The sequence below is a fragment of the Podarcis cretensis genome, assembly GCF_951804945.1.
Source record: "Podarcis cretensis genome assembly, chromosome: 1".
Classification (NCBI taxonomy): Eukaryota; Metazoa; Chordata; class Lepidosauria; order Squamata; family Lacertidae; genus Podarcis; species Podarcis cretensis.
Genome location: NC_137170.1, coordinates 111002763 through 111022500, shown reverse-complemented (window position 1 = coordinate 111022500; position 19738 = coordinate 111002763). Strand labels below are relative to the sequence as shown.

The 19738-nt window shown below is 39.9% G+C and overlaps 1 protein-coding gene across 14 annotated transcripts in view; it reads right to left on the bottom strand.

The window, feature by feature from the left end:
- Window positions 1-12564, bottom strand: part of LOC307219871 (uncharacterized protein) — a 418411-nt gene extending 405847 nt beyond the window's left edge. For 6 of the 14 annotated variants that reach the window (XR_013840602.1, XR_013840603.1, XR_013840606.1 and 3 more), the window contains exons 1-2: window positions 10282-10679; window positions 9099-9180 (exon numbers count right to left, since the gene is read on the bottom strand). Coding sequence is in view for 1 of the 14 variants with exons in the window: in XM_079983399.1 (XP_079839525.1) it covers window positions 9099-9180; window positions 11289-11535 (329 nt within the window). In the remaining 13 variants the exon portion in view is untranslated. Of the gene's footprint in view, window positions 1-6726; window positions 7883-9098; window positions 9181-10281; window positions 10680-10723; window positions 11136-11288 lie in introns of those variants that run through there. The other 8 variants (XR_013840604.1, XR_013840605.1, XR_013840608.1 and 5 more) reach the window with 5 other exon arrangements.
- Between the last annotated feature and the right edge of the window lie 7174 nt (window positions 12565-19738).

Genomic DNA, 19738 nt, shown 5'->3' with positions numbered 1-19738 from the left:
AATGCCAAGTTTACAGTTTAAATCAAATCCGTGTCAATTGTGGGACTTCTAGAGGTATGTTCACATGACAGCTTTCTTTTTCTTTTTTCTTTTTGGAGAGGTTTCACATTATTCTGGTGTCCATGTGGTGCCATTTGAAGCTATCCATACTAAAAAATATGGAAATAGTCATAGCCATCCCAAGGCATTTTGGTGGCTGAGACTGAAGACCCTAAATGACAGCCTACCGACAGTAGATAGTTGACAATCTTACAATTAATGACTCTCAAAACCTGCCCCCCAACATCACTTCACTTAGCCTAATAGGAGGACTAATATGAAAAAGTGCTAATATCATACTCCAGAGGTCTGCATCAGTTCTGTAGGCAATGCTGCCTTCTATCACACCTGTTTCACAAAACGTCAGGTATTGTAATCCTGGATCCAAGTTCATGGGTTTTGAAATAACCAGTCCCATCAGTACAAGAAGTTCTGCTTGTGCAAAAAGACTCCCCCCCTTCTCCCTCACATGAGTGGGGGGACCCCTAGAACAGATATAAGGAGCACACAAAGGAGGGAGAAGGTGATAATGTTCTGTTGTTCACAGAGAAATCTTTGCTGACAAAACTTTTTCCCAGCCCTGGAGATATCCATGATGAACCTGGGAACTTCTGCATGCAAACCAATTGCTCTGCCATTTAGTCCTCCCCTTATTGCAAATGAATACAACAGACACCGCATATTCGGTATGTGGCAAGGGCCTGAATCAATGGGTTTCCCCAAAGAGAAACAACTGCCTAAGCATAAGATTCTGTCCCAGTTCCAAAGACATCATTGGTCCTATTGTCCTATTTAGCTTCCCTCAACAGCAATTCTACTCTAAATAGAATGCTGGATAAGTGGGAATATTGTTTTTATCTTCATTGCTACATTTGCCACTCTAGTAGAAGTAAGTCTATATTCCATCACTTCCTAAATACAGGAGGTTATGTGTGTATAATGCTAACTAATGTGTGCATTAGTTAGGATGCGGGTGGCGCTGTGGGTAAAACCTCAGCGCCTAGGACTTGCTGATCGCAAGGTCGGCGGTTCGAATCCCCGCGGCGTGGTGAGCTCCCATTGTTCGGTCCCAGCTCCTGCCCACCTAGCAGTTCGAAAGCACCCCTAAGTGCAAGTAGATAAATAGGTACCACTTTATAGCGGGAAGGTAAACGGCGTTTCCGTGTGCGGCGCTGGTGCTGGCTCGCCAGATGCCACTTAATCACGCTGGCCATGTGACCCGGAAGTGTCTCTGGACAGCGCTAGCTCCCGGCCTCTTGAGCGAGATGAGCGTGCAACCCTAGAGTCGGACACGACTGGCCCGTACGGGCAGGGGTACCTTTACCTTTACCTTTAATGTGTGCATGAGTGAGTACTTAGGTGTTTGGCCATGTGATGTGGTACACTGGTTAATTTTAAAACAACAGCTTGGCCTACCTCTCAAGCCATACTCCAGGTTTTGGGGGGTCAGGCAGCTTGCCTCCACCTATGGCAGTACTGAGCTCCTGTGCTATGCACCATTATCTGTTGGTGCCACCATGTTTATTACACTAGCCTCCAACGGATGTGTGTATGTTGGAGGCTGTCATAATTAGTATTATGGTGCCTGCAAGTTAATGGATACTATGTGCACCTGGCCACCACCATCCCCAACTGCCCACAACTGCCACCCAGCTGAACCACATTAGCTGCAATGGTGGCTACAAACTGGTGGTTATGGGCCCTACTGGGGGCTTTGAAAGCATTTGCCCATGTATGATGCTGCTGGCCTGCCACCATGAATCACAACATTCTATATGTATTCTAAATGAGGTGTGTGAAATTAATGAGAATTTTTTCACTTAGATATTTAGATGAGCCAGAAGAATGAGACCCAAGAAGATCTGAGGTAAATGCCTGCCTCTATAACTGACTTAATCTTTGTCCTTATATAAGCCATTCACCTTGAGGGGCAGGTGAAGGATGGGGATTTTCCATTATAAACCTGGGATGACAGTAGTGGTTACCCGCAAAGACAGTTGTTTAGTGACCAATTGTTCATGACTTATCTATCGCCAAGCTTTACATCATAGCAGTCTTTGTTTTCCCACATCACAGATATTACTGTAATAGATATTGTGGTTTTACTACCAATGTTTATATATAGCCTTCAGTTAACTAATATATTTATATTTTTTTAAAAAGAGCCCATCCATCATAATGTGATCATGGGGGGAATTTGAATGGAACTACTTAAGTAGTAATGGAACCATACGTTTGTTCACAATTTAGGAAATGGTTGGTTGGCAACCATCCGTCTCAGTAGACAATGAAGGAATGTGCTTTTGGGGGTGAAATCAAACTGTTGCAAGGTTATGGCTGAAATAGAACTAAATGTCAATCACAATAGTGTGTATGCTGACCCTATAAAGTTTATACTGTTCTGGGCAAATATTCCTCAATAATTTCTAGATGATTTTCAATTCTATTTATGTGAAACGGAAGAACTATGTATCAAGATATTTACCATACAATAATGGTAAAATCGGAGAAGACTCTCTTTGAGCTAAACGTAAACACAAATTTCAACTTTGTTTGCATCTGTTAATTTAGAAGGCTTGCACGGGGGGGGGGGATGGTAACATAATTTAGCAAATAAATCAGATAACCTTTCTGACACAAATTGGGATCCACCAAGTGTGAGGAGAAGCAACTGTCACAGCAGACATATACTGTCTCATATACTGAAGCGTAGTTAGATCAGGGTAGACTGAATGGTGCAATGAAAGTTAACATCTGCTTTCAATGAACCCACAAGTTTATTTCTGCTATCTTCAACTGATCTTTCCCTCCATTCTTATAGAGCAAGCTATGTAAGTTTTCTATGTTAACTTTTACACTTAAAATAATAAATTCATTTGCATTTTCCGTAAATAAGTACTCAATGAGATTACAATGGATGAGAATATAAAAGGGGAATGAAAGCCCAACAACACAGGAGCTCTAATTATTTTATCATTAGATACCAATATTGCACTTACCACCCCAAATATTTTAACTCTCAGCTTCTGAATGTGCCAGGCCAAATTGCTTATATACAGTCTAAGAAGTGGTGTCAGCACAGTGACAAAAATCCAGGCTGAAGTTGTCTGGGAAATCTCATGTCCTTGGCCTTGCCTCACCAAATAGATGAAAAATTATAGGATGAACTTGACTGCCTTAGAACTTACTACCCTTCCAGCCTCAGTAGGACAGCAATTCACAGGAGGCAATTTCACAGGGATTTATTTAGGAGATTTAGTCAGCAGTGAAACTGCCTCTCTCTTCCCCCCACCCAAACCAATGCCTCTTCTTTGTAATGCATTGTTATGCTCACTGCTACAAAGGATGTAATACAATGTTCTAGGTACATGCAATGGTAAATTATCGGGAGGGGAGAGACGAAGTATCAGAGAGGGCAAACTATTGAAAACAGGAGGGACATTATGTCCAACTTAGAGTCAATTCATATATTATATAAAAAGTGGATGAAGAGAAGTTCAACTTGCACATCCTTCTCTGTGAATTTCTACGGTAAAGTGAGAGCTCATAAATTTCATTGTGAGTTCAAACTTGCAAGATAATTTTCTACGGTCCAGTGTAAGCTGGATAATAAGAAGCATGAGTGAATGAGAAGGAATGAGTGTATGCAAATATACACTCTGAAGGCAGCCCTGTTTAGGGAAGCTTTTAATGTTTAATAGGTTATTGTATTTTGGTGTTCTGTTGGAAGCCACCCAGAGTGGCTGGGGAAACCCAGCCAGATGGGCGGGGTATAAATAACAAAATAATAATAATAATAATAATAATAATAATAATAATAATATTGTGCTGCACCTGCCACTGAATATGGATGGAGTCTAATGCAACATTTCTGATGGCTTGTTTTCCGGTGGACACCTCTTTTAATGTAAGGGGAGCCATTTTGGCCAATTCCTTCTTTGCGCTGCAGCCCCTTGCACTACCAAAAAATATTTCAAAAAAGTGAGGAGGGGAATAACAGTGGGAAAGCAATGCAAGGCAAACTGGAGGAAATTACCTCCCCTTATATTAGCAGTGGAGTTTCCTGGAACAAAAGCTGTTCCATGAGTGGAAATACAACATTGGATTCCACCTGAAAGTGCTGGAGAACAAGTCACAGGAAAAAAGATAAACGTGCTCAGGAACCAGCATAGGACAATGAATAATCCCTGAAATTAGCTCTGATTGAAATCCCATCTGACACATATTGGAGGAGCTCTACCATCTCTCAGCAATACATTCCAATACATTGTACAATGATAGGCAATGAGAAGTTGTAAATTATGTTGTATTTTAAAAGCTATTAAATAATAACTTATTATTTAGAAAGCTCAACTGTCATGGTGCAGGTGCACAGTTGGCACCAAAGTTGGGCAAGTGCCAGGTGACCAAGCATTTTTTCCCCTGGGGTTTTTCCATGCTGACACACACAAACCAGAAGAATACCCAGTCCACCCTTACCACTGCCATTTCAATACTTCCAGAGAGGTGGGATTAAAGAGGTGATTCAAACTTCATGCTGCACTGTTCGGAACAGTCATGATTCTTTTCTGGAAGGTGGGCATTTCAGGTCTCTTACCTAAAGAACCACATAAACTTGCAAACGATACACCTAGAGGTTAAATGGAGGGCAGAGTTGGAGCCTAAATGCAATGTGCATATGTATAAGGTCCAGAAGGCCCAGGTGGTAAGAGGTAACCCCAAGAATAGGGACTGATAACGGAATGGGGGGGGGGTGAGATGCAAGGCTTTGCCTAAGAGCCAATGTGACATAATGGCAACTATTTTGTGGTTGAATGTGACAAAACGTAGGTTTGAAAATGTGCTCATGCGTTACTGGGTGGCCTTGAACAAGTCAGTAGTTCTCAGTCTAACAGCTAGTTTATCTATCAGGGATGTTACAAGGATAAAATGAGATAAACTACATGGAGATTAAATTTAAAGCATGTGCAAGGCTGGATTAAGGTTGTTGGGGGCCCTGTTGGAGTTCCCAAAACAGGTCCCTCAAAAGGAATGAATGAAACAAGGTATTTTTTAAAAAAGAAAGTCTTGTGGTATTTTAACAACTAACAGATTTATTTGGCATATGCTTTACTGTATTCTGACCCTGGGGAGTTTCTCAACTCTCAGGAAAACACAAACAAAAAACCCCATCTTGACAAGCTTGATAAACAAAAAGAAAATACTGTGAGCATGTCCAGTTTCACATTTGAAACTCATTTAATTCATCATTGTTTTTGCTCATTTCTTGCCAGCCTACCTCATATGACTGTTGTGACAATATAGAAGAGGTATAAAATGGCTGTAAAAGGGGACTTAGTGCTTGTATCACAGACATTACAGTTTTCCTCACACTTTCAACATTTATTTTATTTAATAAAATTTGTATACTGCTTAATTGTAAATAAAACTTTTAAGTCATTTTCCTTCCTAAGTTTCTTTCCAGGAGGGCTAGATCTTCTTTAAAAAAAAAAAAAAAGTCTGAGCCCCCTTGCAGGCATGGGCCCTGGTGCAATTGCTCCAACTGCACATTATAACCTGGCTGTGTATGTACTAAGTGAGGCTGACTGGACACATGGAAATGGTGTTTGTAAGCAGCTTCTTTTATCTCCTGTTAGAAATACATTTAAATATCATATGTGGAAGGAGGAGAGCTCCACCTACTTTGATGGTTAACAGGTTTTAGAATTTTTTGTGTGTGATTCCACCAGTAAGCTGATGGATAGTGCATTTTAGCAAATAAACATATTGCTGCTGTGCTGCATTAGGGGCATCATATGTATACTAACAACCTGACACATTCCAGTATTAGAAGCTGTACTTGAAGATACAACAGCCAAAGGCAGCACATAATTGTTTGTAATTTAGCACAAATGATGCCTCTCTAATCAAATTCTCTTGTTGATATACTTCCGGGGTCTAGGCTTCCAGAAACAAAAGCATGGCTTTCATTTTTGGTTAACTTTTCCAGATTTGGTAAGTTGTGAAAAATATAATATGGTAAAAATGGTACCTTGGGGAACACTTTTTCAGTCTATTTAATTAAATGTAATGATAATCTGTGCAACATCTGATCAAATTTTTCTTTAGATCTCATTTTTAATTTTTCACTAGCTTCATAATAAAGCATAATGATAAACCAAACCAATCATGAGCCTGCTTATAGATTTTCTGCTTTGTAATGTTCTGTACCATAAAATCCCCCGCCTTCCCCCATGAAACACCAAGTAGCAAATTGCAGTATTATAGCCTTCCCTTAGTGACTGAAACATCCATTTCTGTGTGGCATCAGACTAATAGATATATTTCCGTAGGTAAATGGAAAGAATTTCTCGCTGTAATCTTATTTGAATTTCATTTCATTTGATTAAAGTAGGGAGGAGGGAGGGGGAAATTAAACAAAAGAATTCAAAATGAAATTGAAGAGATGTGTTGCTGGAACGAAAGTGAAGACAGTACCTGACATGATTTTCCTGAGCATAATGCTGCCAGACCTAATAGGGCAAGCTGTGGTATGAATGGATGATATCTTAGGTTTTTGTAATGCTAAAGGACTTATCAAGGTTTTTTTTTTTTTTTTTAAGCAGACAGATAAGGGAATCTAAAGTTATGTCAAACAAATTACATTTTAGTTATTAGCGGCTAGTTTGTAAATATCAAAGACCCACTTATTATAGTGCTTGGAGCTGCATTTGCATGCTGATGAAATGCGAGTGGATGGCTGTGAACTGTAGGGTTATCTCTAGTGGAGCAGTGGGGAGCTCCAGAATCAGACAGTTGAGCATCTGACCGACTCAAGAGTCCAAGCTGCAGACCTCTTCTATTCACTTTCTTCACAACAATTAAAATATGCAAAGTGATAATTTTCCTTAAGTAGCCTTAAATGTGCGATCTATTTAAATGTGAGGGAAAATTGCCTGAAGCTTCTGGTGTGAGGGACAAAAAAGAATAAATTATGCAAATAGCGGAAAAGGACTCTACCACTTGAACGCCTAATTTTCCTGTAATAAGCATACTGTTTCATTTAATTTTTTGCCTCTTATTAAAAGTGACAGTTCTTTTTGCACTGTCTGATGGTTATATCTGACACAAGCAAGGGGAAATGACTGCTAGACTAAATGCTAAAGCGTTTTGGTAGCTTTTTTAGATGATGGTTACATTCACAAAGTAATTATGCACTGAAGAGTCGAGAAATAAGGTTTAATTACACAGTAATCGCTTCTGATGGACACGGCAGAAGTGTGAACACCGCCAGACTGCAATCCATCAATGACAAACCCCTGGCCACTTTTAATTCCTCCTCATTTGCATCATAACCTCCGCACCAAGTTGCACAAATGCTGTTAAATGTTAATAGGAGCTGTCTCTCCACTCAAAATGAATGCTTAAGCTGTTTCATTTTTTTCCCTCCTCCACCTCAGACCTTCAAAACCAGCTCCTCTCTGAGAGCAGGCATTAAGCACAGAGCATGGTGCATGGTCACTGTTGTGCTAATTGGGAGCAACACTTAAAGTTTTATCTCTCAAGCGCTAATAATGCACACTGCTGACAAACCAGTGAATAAGTAATGGACTGGGGGTGTGGGGGGTGAAGAGAGAAGGCAAACGGCATGCCTGGAATGAAAAATGCAGTTGGGACTGTTGTTCAGTGACTAGCTATTTGATTAGGCCCTGTAGTCGTATTTAATCCAGATCCTTGGGGAACATAGACAAAATTACATCTTCATCTCATCAAACATTCAGCCATATTTAAGCATTCAGCTGATCATGCTTTTATTGTTTCTCTTGCAGCTACAGAGAGACAATGATGTGCTGAACTCTTCATTCTGTAACACAGAAAGACTGAGCTTAAACTAGGTTCTTTTATTGGGGAGAAGGGCAGAATTAGAGCTATGGTTTAAGCCCATTAAATATGGAGAAGGGGTCCCCCCCCTTGTTTACCAATTTATTTATAATCTCCTCTTTCTTTTCCCCCTTCATCATCCATGTTTGGACCAACTTACATCCTGAGACCGTTCCACATCATTAATTTTCAAATTATTCTTTTTCTACTAAGCAGTAGGCATCGTTTTGTCCTGATAAGAGGAAGATTCCTCTGCTGCGTACCCATCAGCAAGTTCCACTGACTGTTCCATGGAACAGGAAAGGTAATTTGTAAGCAGCCAGCTAAGTTTAACAGTAGAGTCCTAAGTGACAAAAAGCGTCTTTTTTTCCTCCATGAAGATTGAGAATTAACAACACCTTTCAGTGCATAATAGTTAAGCCTTTATCACTTCAGGAGCTGCTGATAAGGTTAAGAACACTAGACAAACTGCTCATTAGTGGGAAGGCTTGCCTTTTATATTAAAGACTGCTGGGTACTGAAGTTCCTCTAGTGAGCAATACATCCCTGGCATTTGAAAAGAACGAGCTAATCACAGCACATAAATGAAAATGGGAAAACATGGCATAGTCTAGTGATATTAGGTTGGTTTTCCTATACATTTTATATGTGTGCAAAAATCATGCTCATCAATGCAATGCAGTTGCAAGCTCCCATTGATGCTGGCAACTTAGGCTTCTTGGATTTGCCAGCATCTTCCATCAAGATAACTTCCTTATATGAACTGCTATTCCTCTGGCTGTTCAGCACACATCTAAAAACACAAGCTGCACTCCCCAACTCATTTAGTTCATGATACGACCATGACAAGAAATGCAGACCATTGCAAATTTGTTCAACAGTGGTTACCAAAGCAATAACAACCAAAATAGAAGTGATCAATGCATTTGTGGTTTGCAAACAATTCAAATGGTGATTAAACAATAAAATAAAACAATTGGCTCCATGCTGTCCTTCAGTAATATCCCCAAATTTACTGCCTGAGATATGTTACTTCATCCCACCCAAGGGTTAGGGCTGACTCTGTACCAAAAGTTAAGTTCAATTTCTGCCCTTGGAAGTTTGTGGTGTGGTAGCCCAGTAAAGGGCTTTCTCTGTTGCAGCCCCCATCATTAGCACACCAAGCAGCTGGGGTGAATTAAAGTGGAACAATCACTTACAGTTTCTGGAGTTCAAAGGCTTTATTCATGCAATAGCTATTTGCAGGATGAGTGGAGATGAAAGAAACAGATGACATCTCGTCTGGGGAAAAGAACAAAGTGGCTTAGTTTTGGTATGAAGTTAACTCAGAGAGCTAAAAAAGGTGCTGGCTCGATTGTTACACAGTGCCCTCTGTAGTTTAAAGCAACGCATTCATTTACTACAAACTCAAGAGAAGGAAATTTGTTTTTCTCCAACAGCACCTAAATTGTGGGACTCCATCCCCACAGAGGTGTGTCCGGCACCTTCGCTGTATAGCTTTCAGTGTGTGCTGAAGACACAAGCCTCTTTTTAAAGGGTGCACCCTGTTCTTCTAACTGTTGCTTTGCTAACCAAGGAAACCCCCTACTGAATAAAGTGTTCACTGACTCCCACCACTGAGGTTCCTTAAAGCACATAAACATAAAGAGATAAAGGAGTTGCAAAATATGCATGCTCAGAAGTAGTTTGAAGGATTGTAGTTTAGTGGTAAGGCCCTCAGGATCAGGCAGCTTTTGCTACATAACCCAAAAGCGTGGTTGCAGCCAATAATAATAATGATTATTATTATTATTCAATATTCAAAAGAAAAAGAGAGCATTGGGGCAAGTGACAGAAAAACAATAGCAGCCCACTATCATTATCTCTTAAGTATCTTCCTTTTTCCTATTATTATTATTATTATTATTATTCAATATTCAGAAGAAAAAGAGAACATTGGGCAAGTGACAGAAAAACAATAGCAACCCACTATCATTATTTCTTAAGTATCTTCCTATTTCTCTCACTCCCTCCAAGATATTTTCTAGCTATGAAATCCTTCCAACACCTTTGCTAGCTAGGCCCAGCAATGGCCTCTTTTTATAATTTTTATTATTATTATTTTGACAAAGTAATAAGAATAAATAAATAAGAATAAAAATTAAAATAAGAATAAAAATATTCACACATTTTTATCCTTCTTATTCTTATTTTTATTCTTAGCAATGGCCTCTTCACTGCTATCCACTATTGAGTTTACCTCAGGATTTGTGAATGCTATACAACACTAACTTAAGTGTTAAGTTGCAGGATTTTATTTTTATTCTTTTAATGAGTGGTCCTTTTGCATTGAACCCTACTGAAATCTTGTACATACGCCAATAAAGCTTTGAGAATACAAACCTGGGAATTTACCTCAGGAGGTTTGCTGCTTCTTCAAAATGGAGGCCTTTCTGCCTGTTCCCTCAGGAATTAGCATACGTTCTCTGCTCCGCTTACTGAGGCATACCCCCTCCTCCAGCTTCAGCCTCATAAACGCTTTTAAATAAATGAAATGAAATGAAACCAAATGAAACAAATGCAGCTGCTTGTTCCCCTCATAGGTTTCCTTTCTTCTGCCTGGAACAACGAAGCCTCAGGAGTCTGGTTAGGGCCGGCTCGGTTGCTAGTTTATGGGCCAGAGCCTTTCCACCCTCTGTCACGTTACAGGTATTTTGACTTTGGGCCATTTCAGGTGCGTTTTCAACGTGGCCCAAGCAGTGGAAGCAGCAACCACAGGCATGTCCTCTCGGCTCATTTCCCCGTGCAAAGTCATGAGGCCAGCTGCCATTTCTCACGGACACACCCCAAATTGGCTCCAGCTGCTTTAGATATGACTGCAGTTTCATTTTTGCCAGCCATGCCAACCCTTCTGCGGGCGCCTTCTGTGAGGTCTGGGGTTTGCAGAAGGAGGACTCTGGCTACCTAATTCCCAGTCAGGTGTTCTCTTCACACAACTAAGCGTCAAGTGGAATGGGAGCATGGCCCCGCCTTCTGCCACTCATGCAGTGCAGGGGAGGAATCCTGTTCAATACACACCTGTTTGCCTCCCCTTGAAACCTGCGTGTGTGCAGACATGGCCCCATGTGGGGAGGGGGCCAAGGCTGTAATTGTGGAGCTAGAAGCTGTGACCCCACCATCCCCTCTCATGTGAGAGCTATAAATAAGTCAAAAATGTGTGTGTGTGTGTGTGTGTGTGAGAGAGAGAGAGAGAGAGAGAGAGAGCAAAGAAAAGAGGGGGGAGAGAGAGGGAGAAGAGGAGAAAGAGAGAAGAAGGAAAGAAGGAGAGAGAGAGAGAGAGAGAGAGAGAGAGAGAGAGAGAGAGAGAGAGAGAGAAAAGAGCGGCATTTCCAAAGCAGCTAACTTCCTACCAAGAGAGAACTGCTGTACAGTAAAATTGCCACTTTTTATTTTCAAAACTCCTTGCACCCCAGGCAGACTGGAATAATGATGATGTTGTTGTTGTTGCTGATGCTGCTGTTGTTTGCAACACTTAAAAAAGAAAGAAAAAGTACTGGCAATATACCATCGATATTTCCCCCCACAGCATGCCCAAAGTATTCTGTCTACCCACCCACCCCCTCCGCCTCTCCACATTATTGTGGAAATGCCAAACATCTTGCCTGGATATGGGTTTCATAGAGACAAGTACAAGTAAACTGAACTGGTTAGCAGTTGACAAGTACAGAGGAAGCTTCTGGCAAGATGATCACATTTCAACAAGTGTGCAGTTTTATAAAACAAAGATATTTGAGTGAGGTGGAGGTGTTTAGATTCACAGCATGGTTCAAAGACCGCTCATCTATATATTCAAGATTAAGGCATAGCACTCCGCCCCTCCCCCCCCAAAAAAGTGCCAGTGTTTTTAAGCGTGTTTGTTACGTTTGCTTTTTATATCCATACTAACGAATGCAAGGTCACCCACATGATACAATCACAATCCCTTTTTTTGCTACTCTCCCTGAATGGTGTTCCTGTGTTTTAGTGAGCAGTTAAACCAGTGCAGTGAGACATAGTGGAGGTGGGAATTATTGGAGAATCTCCAGTGCTTTCTATAGTCAAACACAGAGCTAGGGAAGAACAAAATTTTGCCAAGGCTCCACACAAAAAACACTGAATGTGGAGCTAATGTTGCAAACTGACAGAATTTTTCAAGCTGCTATGTGAAAATAAAATAAAACTTGTTTGACCAGTGACCTTTCAATGCTATGTTTGCCAAAATATGATCCTGACAAATTGACATATATTCCCAATTTTGTCAAAAACAATTTTTGGAGGCTATATCTCTCTCACACAAAGAATCATTAAAAATGTATGTTTCCTCTCCATCTGGTGTACTCAACTGGGGTGTTGTCAATGGGATCAAATCGTAATCTAGACTGGTTGTGTATAAACAGTTGTCAATATTTCTGTTTCAAAAACTCTTCATTACACGAGTGTTTAGTTGCAGATACTGCAGGAGTTTCTAAGAAGGGCAACCGAGAGTTGAAACAGTTCTTACAAAATAGTGGCAGGCAGTCATAAAAAGAGGCAGTTCACAATGCAATCCCAATTCCTAAAAGCCATTGCTTCCTGTTTAGTAGGTGATAGACTATCAGAACCTGCAGTGTGACATGGATCTTTGTGGGCAGAACCAGATATCAACAGTATGTGTCTAAAGCATTTAACAAAATATGTTATTTCATGTGTTGAAGCAAAAGATTTCCCTAAAACGTAGCTAGGATGAGTGAGGGACCTCCCATTAGGCAGAGTGAGGTAATCGCCTCAGGTGGCAAGTGCTAGGGAGCAGCAATGGCGCACACACACATACATTCATTTTGAGCACCCAAGACATTCACATCTGCTAAGTATCAGTGTTGTGTGTCTTGCAGGCCTGTCAAGAACCCTCTGAACTAGCCTGCTGCCCTCAGGTATGCTAGAGGTCACTATTCCATTGCCAATACTTAGGCGTGTTTCACCTGCCAGTCCAGTCAGCTTCATAGAATAGAAGGGGACTCCATCTTACCCTTTGCCACAAGCAGCAAAATATATTGGGCCTTCTTCTTCCCATTTTATCATGACAGCAACCCTGTGAAGTAGGTTAGGCTGAGAGACAGTGACTGGCCCAAGTGCACTTCATGGCCAAGTGAAGATTTGAACCTTGATCCTAGGTCCAACATTCTAACAACTACTCTGGATCTCATTAACATAGCATGCAATCCCTGTGTTCATAGCATTGTTGCCCAACAGTCCTGAAAAATCATGTGTTCCCATGTCTTCTCCCAAACAAACCATATAAAATTAACTCCTTTTGTATGATGAGACTCCACCAGTACCTTTTAGAAAATGTCCAAGGACATAATAACACAATGGTCTGGTTTGCATATCATGGTTAGCCAAACTATGGCATATTGGGGACCACGCAAATGTGCAGGCTCCCAAAGAGGAGTCAACAGCCACTTTCTTCCCACCGCACCACACTGAGCTTAGCCAAGGTTTGAAGTAGGCTGGATCTAGATACATTCAAAAAGCGTTTCAGGAAAACATGTTCAAAAAGGGAAATCACGTTGGCAAAAGACAGGACTGCACAGCACCATCTGGTGTCACGGTGTTATAATGCATATAAAGCGCTTTTTCTTTACAAATGTAGCAGAGTCCTAAGTGTGTTAAGTGCTCTCCTCACTAATAACGACCTGTAGCAGAGAACCTACAGTGTGCCCAAAGTCTGCCTTACTATGACATGCAAACCAGGCAAATACAAATTTTGCACTATTGACTATATCTATCATCTATCTATCTATCTGAGCTCTTAGTGGAAAGTTGTATTTGCTTGCTATTTTTGACAGACAGTTCTTGATATATTGCCACACTGATATTCTTCTTAAACAGATTCCGGCACTTGCCATAAGCTATATAAATCTGTCTACACCTCTATTATCCTACTCCTCTATTAGCTACAGTGCTGAAAATGACAAAGCATAGGATTCCCAACTTTTTCTGGCCTGCTCCTATGCAGAAGAACATAAGAAGAGGCTGGTGGCTCAGTCCAAGGGCCCATCTAGTCCAGCATTCTGTTCTTAGGGTGGCCAACCAAATGCCTGTGGGAAGACAAGAAACTGGACATAAAGCACAACAACACGCTAACACTCTTGAACTCCAGCAACTGTTTTTTTTCCATTTTATCTCCATGCTGGGAGACGTTTCTACTGATAAATTTCTGCATACCATATTGCCACAACAGCAGGAAGAAGAAGAAGAAGAAGAAGAAGAAGAAGAAGAAGAAGAAGAAGAAGAAGACGATGACGAAGGTGGCAACCATAGACAAAAAAGCAAAGCAAAGAAAACGCCCACTTGCAATTCTAGTTGTAAAATTTGGGGGCTTTTGTTAAATTATCTGTTGATGTTTTGCTACAGTTTTTGGATACATTTTATTGATATATTGCAAGTCCCTGCTTTACAAGTCAATTTAGTGAATAAATATGAAATAGAATAAAATGCTTTTTATTCCTCCCCCCACCCTCCAATACGGTTATAATTATGTAGGAATTAAGCCAGTAAAAATGTAGATTGAACCTTGGCTTAATTGGTTTATGTTTAAAGATTCTTTGATCAGCGATAACAGAAATATATATTAACATGTTGCATTTTAAAGTGATGCTGCCTTTCATTAATCAAGTGTCTGTATGGTTGATTAATTTGAACAAGGTTTAAATTGCTATGAAAATTTATCATTCATAGCCATGATCTCCATTTACATATATGTTAATTATGGTAAATGTAATCTTTTTCTGAATCCTCTGGGCTGAATACTAAAAAGACATCGTGATCACAGGAAGGGAGTACTTTTCGATTACAAAGTAAAATTTTGCTACCATTCAGTAAAGTCTGTTTTTCTTGTCAGAGATGGACTGGCACACAAAAACATTTCATGCTGAAGGCAAATTCAAATTTCAAGTGATATTTTTAAAGTCAATATCTATAGTATTCCTGAGTTTTAAAATAAAAACTCCCACCCTCTGACTGCTAAAGATGACCTGATGAATATATATATATATATATATATATATATATATATATTCCTTCCAACACTGAGCTCCTTTCCCCCACCCCCCTTCATTTTAGCGGTTTAATTAGTAAACACATGATGTTTTCTCTGTCTGTTTCTCTCTTTTAAGAAGACAGAAGTTAGCAAATCTGAAAACGTCTGTAATACAATTAAAATTAATTACATTGCAGGAGATAGACACCCCTGAGGTTTATAGCCTCTTAAGCTGTATTAGAAAAAACATATCTCTGAGCAATGAAGATACAATAGCAATGAAGAGACAATATTGGATGTATTGCTGTGGTTAAATGCAAATAAATATATTTCACTCTGCTCATTTAAAACCCCTTTAGAGACCATTAAAATGTATTTGTTGGCTGCAAAAGATGAGTAAAATGTAGGAAACTGTCCTGTCAAAGAATTTTAACAAAGCTTAAAGAGGGAATGTATTTGCTGGAAAGGCTTTGCCATCTATAACACAGAAAGAAGAAATAAGGAAAGCAGGACTTCAGGCCTATGGAATTCAACTTGAATAAAATAATGGAAGGAGCAGGTAAGCTCCACCCTACATAATCGATCAAAAGATGTGGTGCAAACTCACACAATTTGAATGGCAATGCCCATCAACTTTGGAAGGCAGCCCCCTCAAATATTTTAGGGGGGGGGTCCTCTAGGAGTTGGCTCCTATGATACGGCAAATGTCAAGATCAAAGTGTGGAGCCCAAGCTGGAGCCTAGGAAATTTTCCATCTTCATTTATGGAAAGGTCAAAATGTTCAATGGATGTACATAAAAAAAGGAGTATGTTTGTGTCCAGATTTTATATGATTTGATTTCAAAATATATGTAGTAATGGAGCTTGAAAATTTAGGTCTTCTAAACTGAGACTCTCCTTGCCCACTCTCCCCTCCCTGCTGCCTGAGATTTTTGGAGGCAGGCTATAATATTTGGGTCATGCTGAAAAGACCTTGAATAATTCACATGTTCCACAAATAAGGCTTGGCACTGGCAATTTTGTGCTTGAGCCTTGGCTACGTGAACATATATTTCATGGCAAGGCAAGAAGCCAATAAATATTCAGAATTCCAGTTGCTAAAATAAAAAAAACATAGGCATACTTAATAACTTTATGCAAACTTATTGGATGCCCTGGTTTAGATTTCCATGAAATATTTGCTCCAAGATTCTATTGCATGTTCGTTTTGGTAAGTGATTTAAGCCACCTAGTCCAAAGTTAAAATGAGGAGTTAAAACCCTCCGTAGTAATTTACCCCACTTTGCAACTACTGTTAGAGTTATTCACCATAATTGTATATTAAGCCTGACCTTTTCTTTGGAAGTACGCAAAACTTTCTTTTCTACATTGGATTTTGGGGTTTAAGATTAAATGGGCAAATGGAGATAGTTGAATGCAAGAGTTTTGCTGCCCAATATCATTGGGATAGGGTAGGTCATACATGCAAGTCAATAGATTACAGGGGTCAGCAAACTTTTCAGCAGGGGGCCGGTCCACTGTCCCTCAGACCTTGTGGGGGGCCGGACTATATTTTGGGGTGGGGGAAAATGAATGAATTCATATGCCCCACAAATAACCCAGAGATGCATTTTAAATAAAAGGACACATTCTACTCATGTAAAAACACACTGATTCCCGGACTGTCCGCAGGCCGGATTGAGAGGGTGATTGGGCCGGATCCGGCCCCGGGTCTTAGTTTGCCTACCCATGGATTAGATTGCTGCTGCCACTAAACATATTGGTCAGGATTCACCTAATGTGTCAGCGGGAACTCTGCAGAAAGGCTTCTGTTTGCATAATGGGGTTTTCCACCTCTCCTCCCCCTGCATACCCCACACCCCTGAAATTGACTGTGGGGAGGTCAGGAGAACCCCCATAAATGCATGCAATGGGAGAGGCAGAGATATTGTTCCATCTGGCAACCTCATATGCTTGTGCAAATACTACATAACATGATGTTGGATTCCGCCCATTTAATTTTTTGCCAAAATACGTACGACATCAGAATCTCCTCCTCCTATTAAATACATGCAATCTCTTATCCCAACTGACCAGGAATAATAATTGTTTACTAACCATATACGTAATGATGATCTTGTAATGCCTATGCTGGTTACCTCTTTGCTTCTTGGGTCAGTTTAGAAGGTTGATGTTAACTTTTGAAGCCCTAACTTGGCCTACAACCAAGTTCCTTCAAGTTCCTTAACTCAAAGACCATCTCCTCCTATATGGGCCCACTCCAGCCTTAAGGCAGGCGTTGATGGAACCACTCTCCATTGCACTAAGGGTGAGTACAAAAATAGGGCTTTTTTCCAGTGATGGCACCCAAATTGGAATGTTCTTCCCACAGAAGGTTTGTTAGGCTTCCTCTCTTCATGCCTTTAGGCAGAGTTTGAAGATTCATTCATTCAGATAGGCTCAAGTTTTTTAAGATTTGTGCTCTGCTCTACCGTTTTGTTAAATTGTGCTGCTGAGTTTTAATTTTAGGTTCATCTTTAATACCTTAAATGTTAGTTTTTAACTGTCTGTTAGCGTTGGTGCTTGAGCTAATTGCAGAAAAGCGTGTTATAAATGAAATGAATTTAGCTTGAATGCAGGAAGGCAGGATCCCTCATATCTTTGAAATATACATTGTACAGCAGTTAGTGAGTTTAAATGGATACTTAATAACTTGCTTTTTTGTACAGTGCCTAGCACAGGAAAGGCCAGCTGTGCTGACAAGCATAGACTGGTATTAATACATATTGGGAGAGTACACAGGAACATAGCACACCTACATCCTAGTTCAATTATTTTATCCCTGTTAAAAATGTATTTGTTCACCCAAGCATTTTCAGAGTTTCAGTGCTGGCCATGCTTATTCTTGGTCGCTGAGAAAGTGAGAGGCTGTCTTTCATGTTCTTTTATTATGTTTCTATCACATATTGTATGACATATATTTATTTAAGTAATATAATTTTTTTATGTCCCACTGCTTTCCCAAAGGGAACCCAGGGCAGCAAACAACAGGTGACAAAACAATAAAGAGCATCTCAAAAACAATTCCAATGCAGATACAGACTGGAAACGCTCTCCAAGTCATTATTATCATAACTGATCATCTTATTTTGAATGTGGAACACTTTCTGTAGCCAGGCACCAAGTTTGTCTTTCTGTGCAATTTTCTGGTTATTCTAATCTTATCATGCTTCAATTTGGGGGGGGGGGGGGAATTTCTCCCCTAGCATTTTAGAAATGTATTTAAAAGTCTGTTTCAAGGGACAAATCATTGGTGTTTGTGGTTATGTCCTTCTTCTTCTTCTTCTTCTTCTTCTTCTTCTTCTTCTTCTTCTTCTTCTTCTTCCTCCTCCTCCTCCTCCTCCTCCTCCTCTTCTTCGTCTTCTTCTTTAAAAAAAGGTTCACCACATTTGGATAATTTCTGCTTAAATTGTTAATATTTACATAATGTATTCACTGCAAAAGCAGACTCATTTCTTAGTCACAACTTAATGCAATTAAAATGTCGTTCTAGAAACCTTTGCAAGCATAGCACCTTTCATTACCTGACAAGACTCTTTTAAAAGATACTTATTTTGCAATTTTCTTTCCTAAAGTTTTGTAGTTAGTCATTTGGTGCACTTACACTGAGTGAATATGATGAATTTTTCCACAGCAATCAAAAGGTTACTCATGTGTGTCAAGATGAAGGAAGTATTTACAGGATTGTGGCCATATTTGGAAGCAGCCCAAAATTCATATAATGTTTCTATGTGTGGGCGAGCCTTCTTTTTAAAAAGTAAAATAAAAGGCACAATGTTTTTACCTTGATTTCGGTGGGACTAGGCCACAAGTAAAATTGCAATGGCTTTTTAAGATGAGCAAATGGAAATATGAGCAAATGGAATATGAGCAAATGGAAGACAAGCAAAGGTTGAAACGAGATCTCCACGTTAAGAGTGTTCATGCCAAGATACAGGCAGTGCTGATTGTATTTTTTGGCTTGATTTTACAGTCTCTAATGTGGACTATCATTTTTGTTTAAAGAAAACCCCAGGACGATTTAAGTCTTTGTATGAAACTATCACCCTTGTGTTTACCTAAGTCATGCCATTTTCTGATTCATTTTTTTCTCCCCTAGTGTAAAGGTTTCCCCGTCTTCTTTGTAAGTAAATATGATGCATTTAAAGACGCAAGTGACTGGGGCAATTTTGTGACAGTTTTTGTCTGCTGAAGAGAGCTACTCTCAGATTATTATCTGTCTCAAGAGCTGAAAGGACATGAGAGAGTGCTTTTACAAAACTACCTTCATCTCTTGGGCCTTAATAAGAGCAACAGAGAGCAAGAAAAAGAAAGAAAAAAGAAAAGAACAAGTGGTTATAGTAACGATGACTGATCTTGGTGCTCAAATCTTAGTGAAGTGCAATGCAGGTCTATTTGTCTGTCAGTCTGTCTGTCTATCTAATCTAATCTAACAACCAATTAGATCATAATCACAGAAGACCAGAGTTATCCTTGTGCCAGGCATCTGGAAATGTTTGTTTTGAATTGCGCAATTGGTTTTCAAGACAACTTCAGTGCTTTTGAGGTTGCTTTGACTAAAGGTGTCGTGCATTTTATGTTTGTGTACCACTTACAAATACTCGCATCCAAAAAATTCTGCCAGTCAAACTGACAGCACCTCCAACACACTTCAGCCATCATCTCTCCCCCCCCCACCCCGAGGAAACAACTCACAACCACAAAAGGAGGAGCATCTCATTCTGATTTGTTTAGGGTGGATAGATCTATGAAGAAATGGACAAT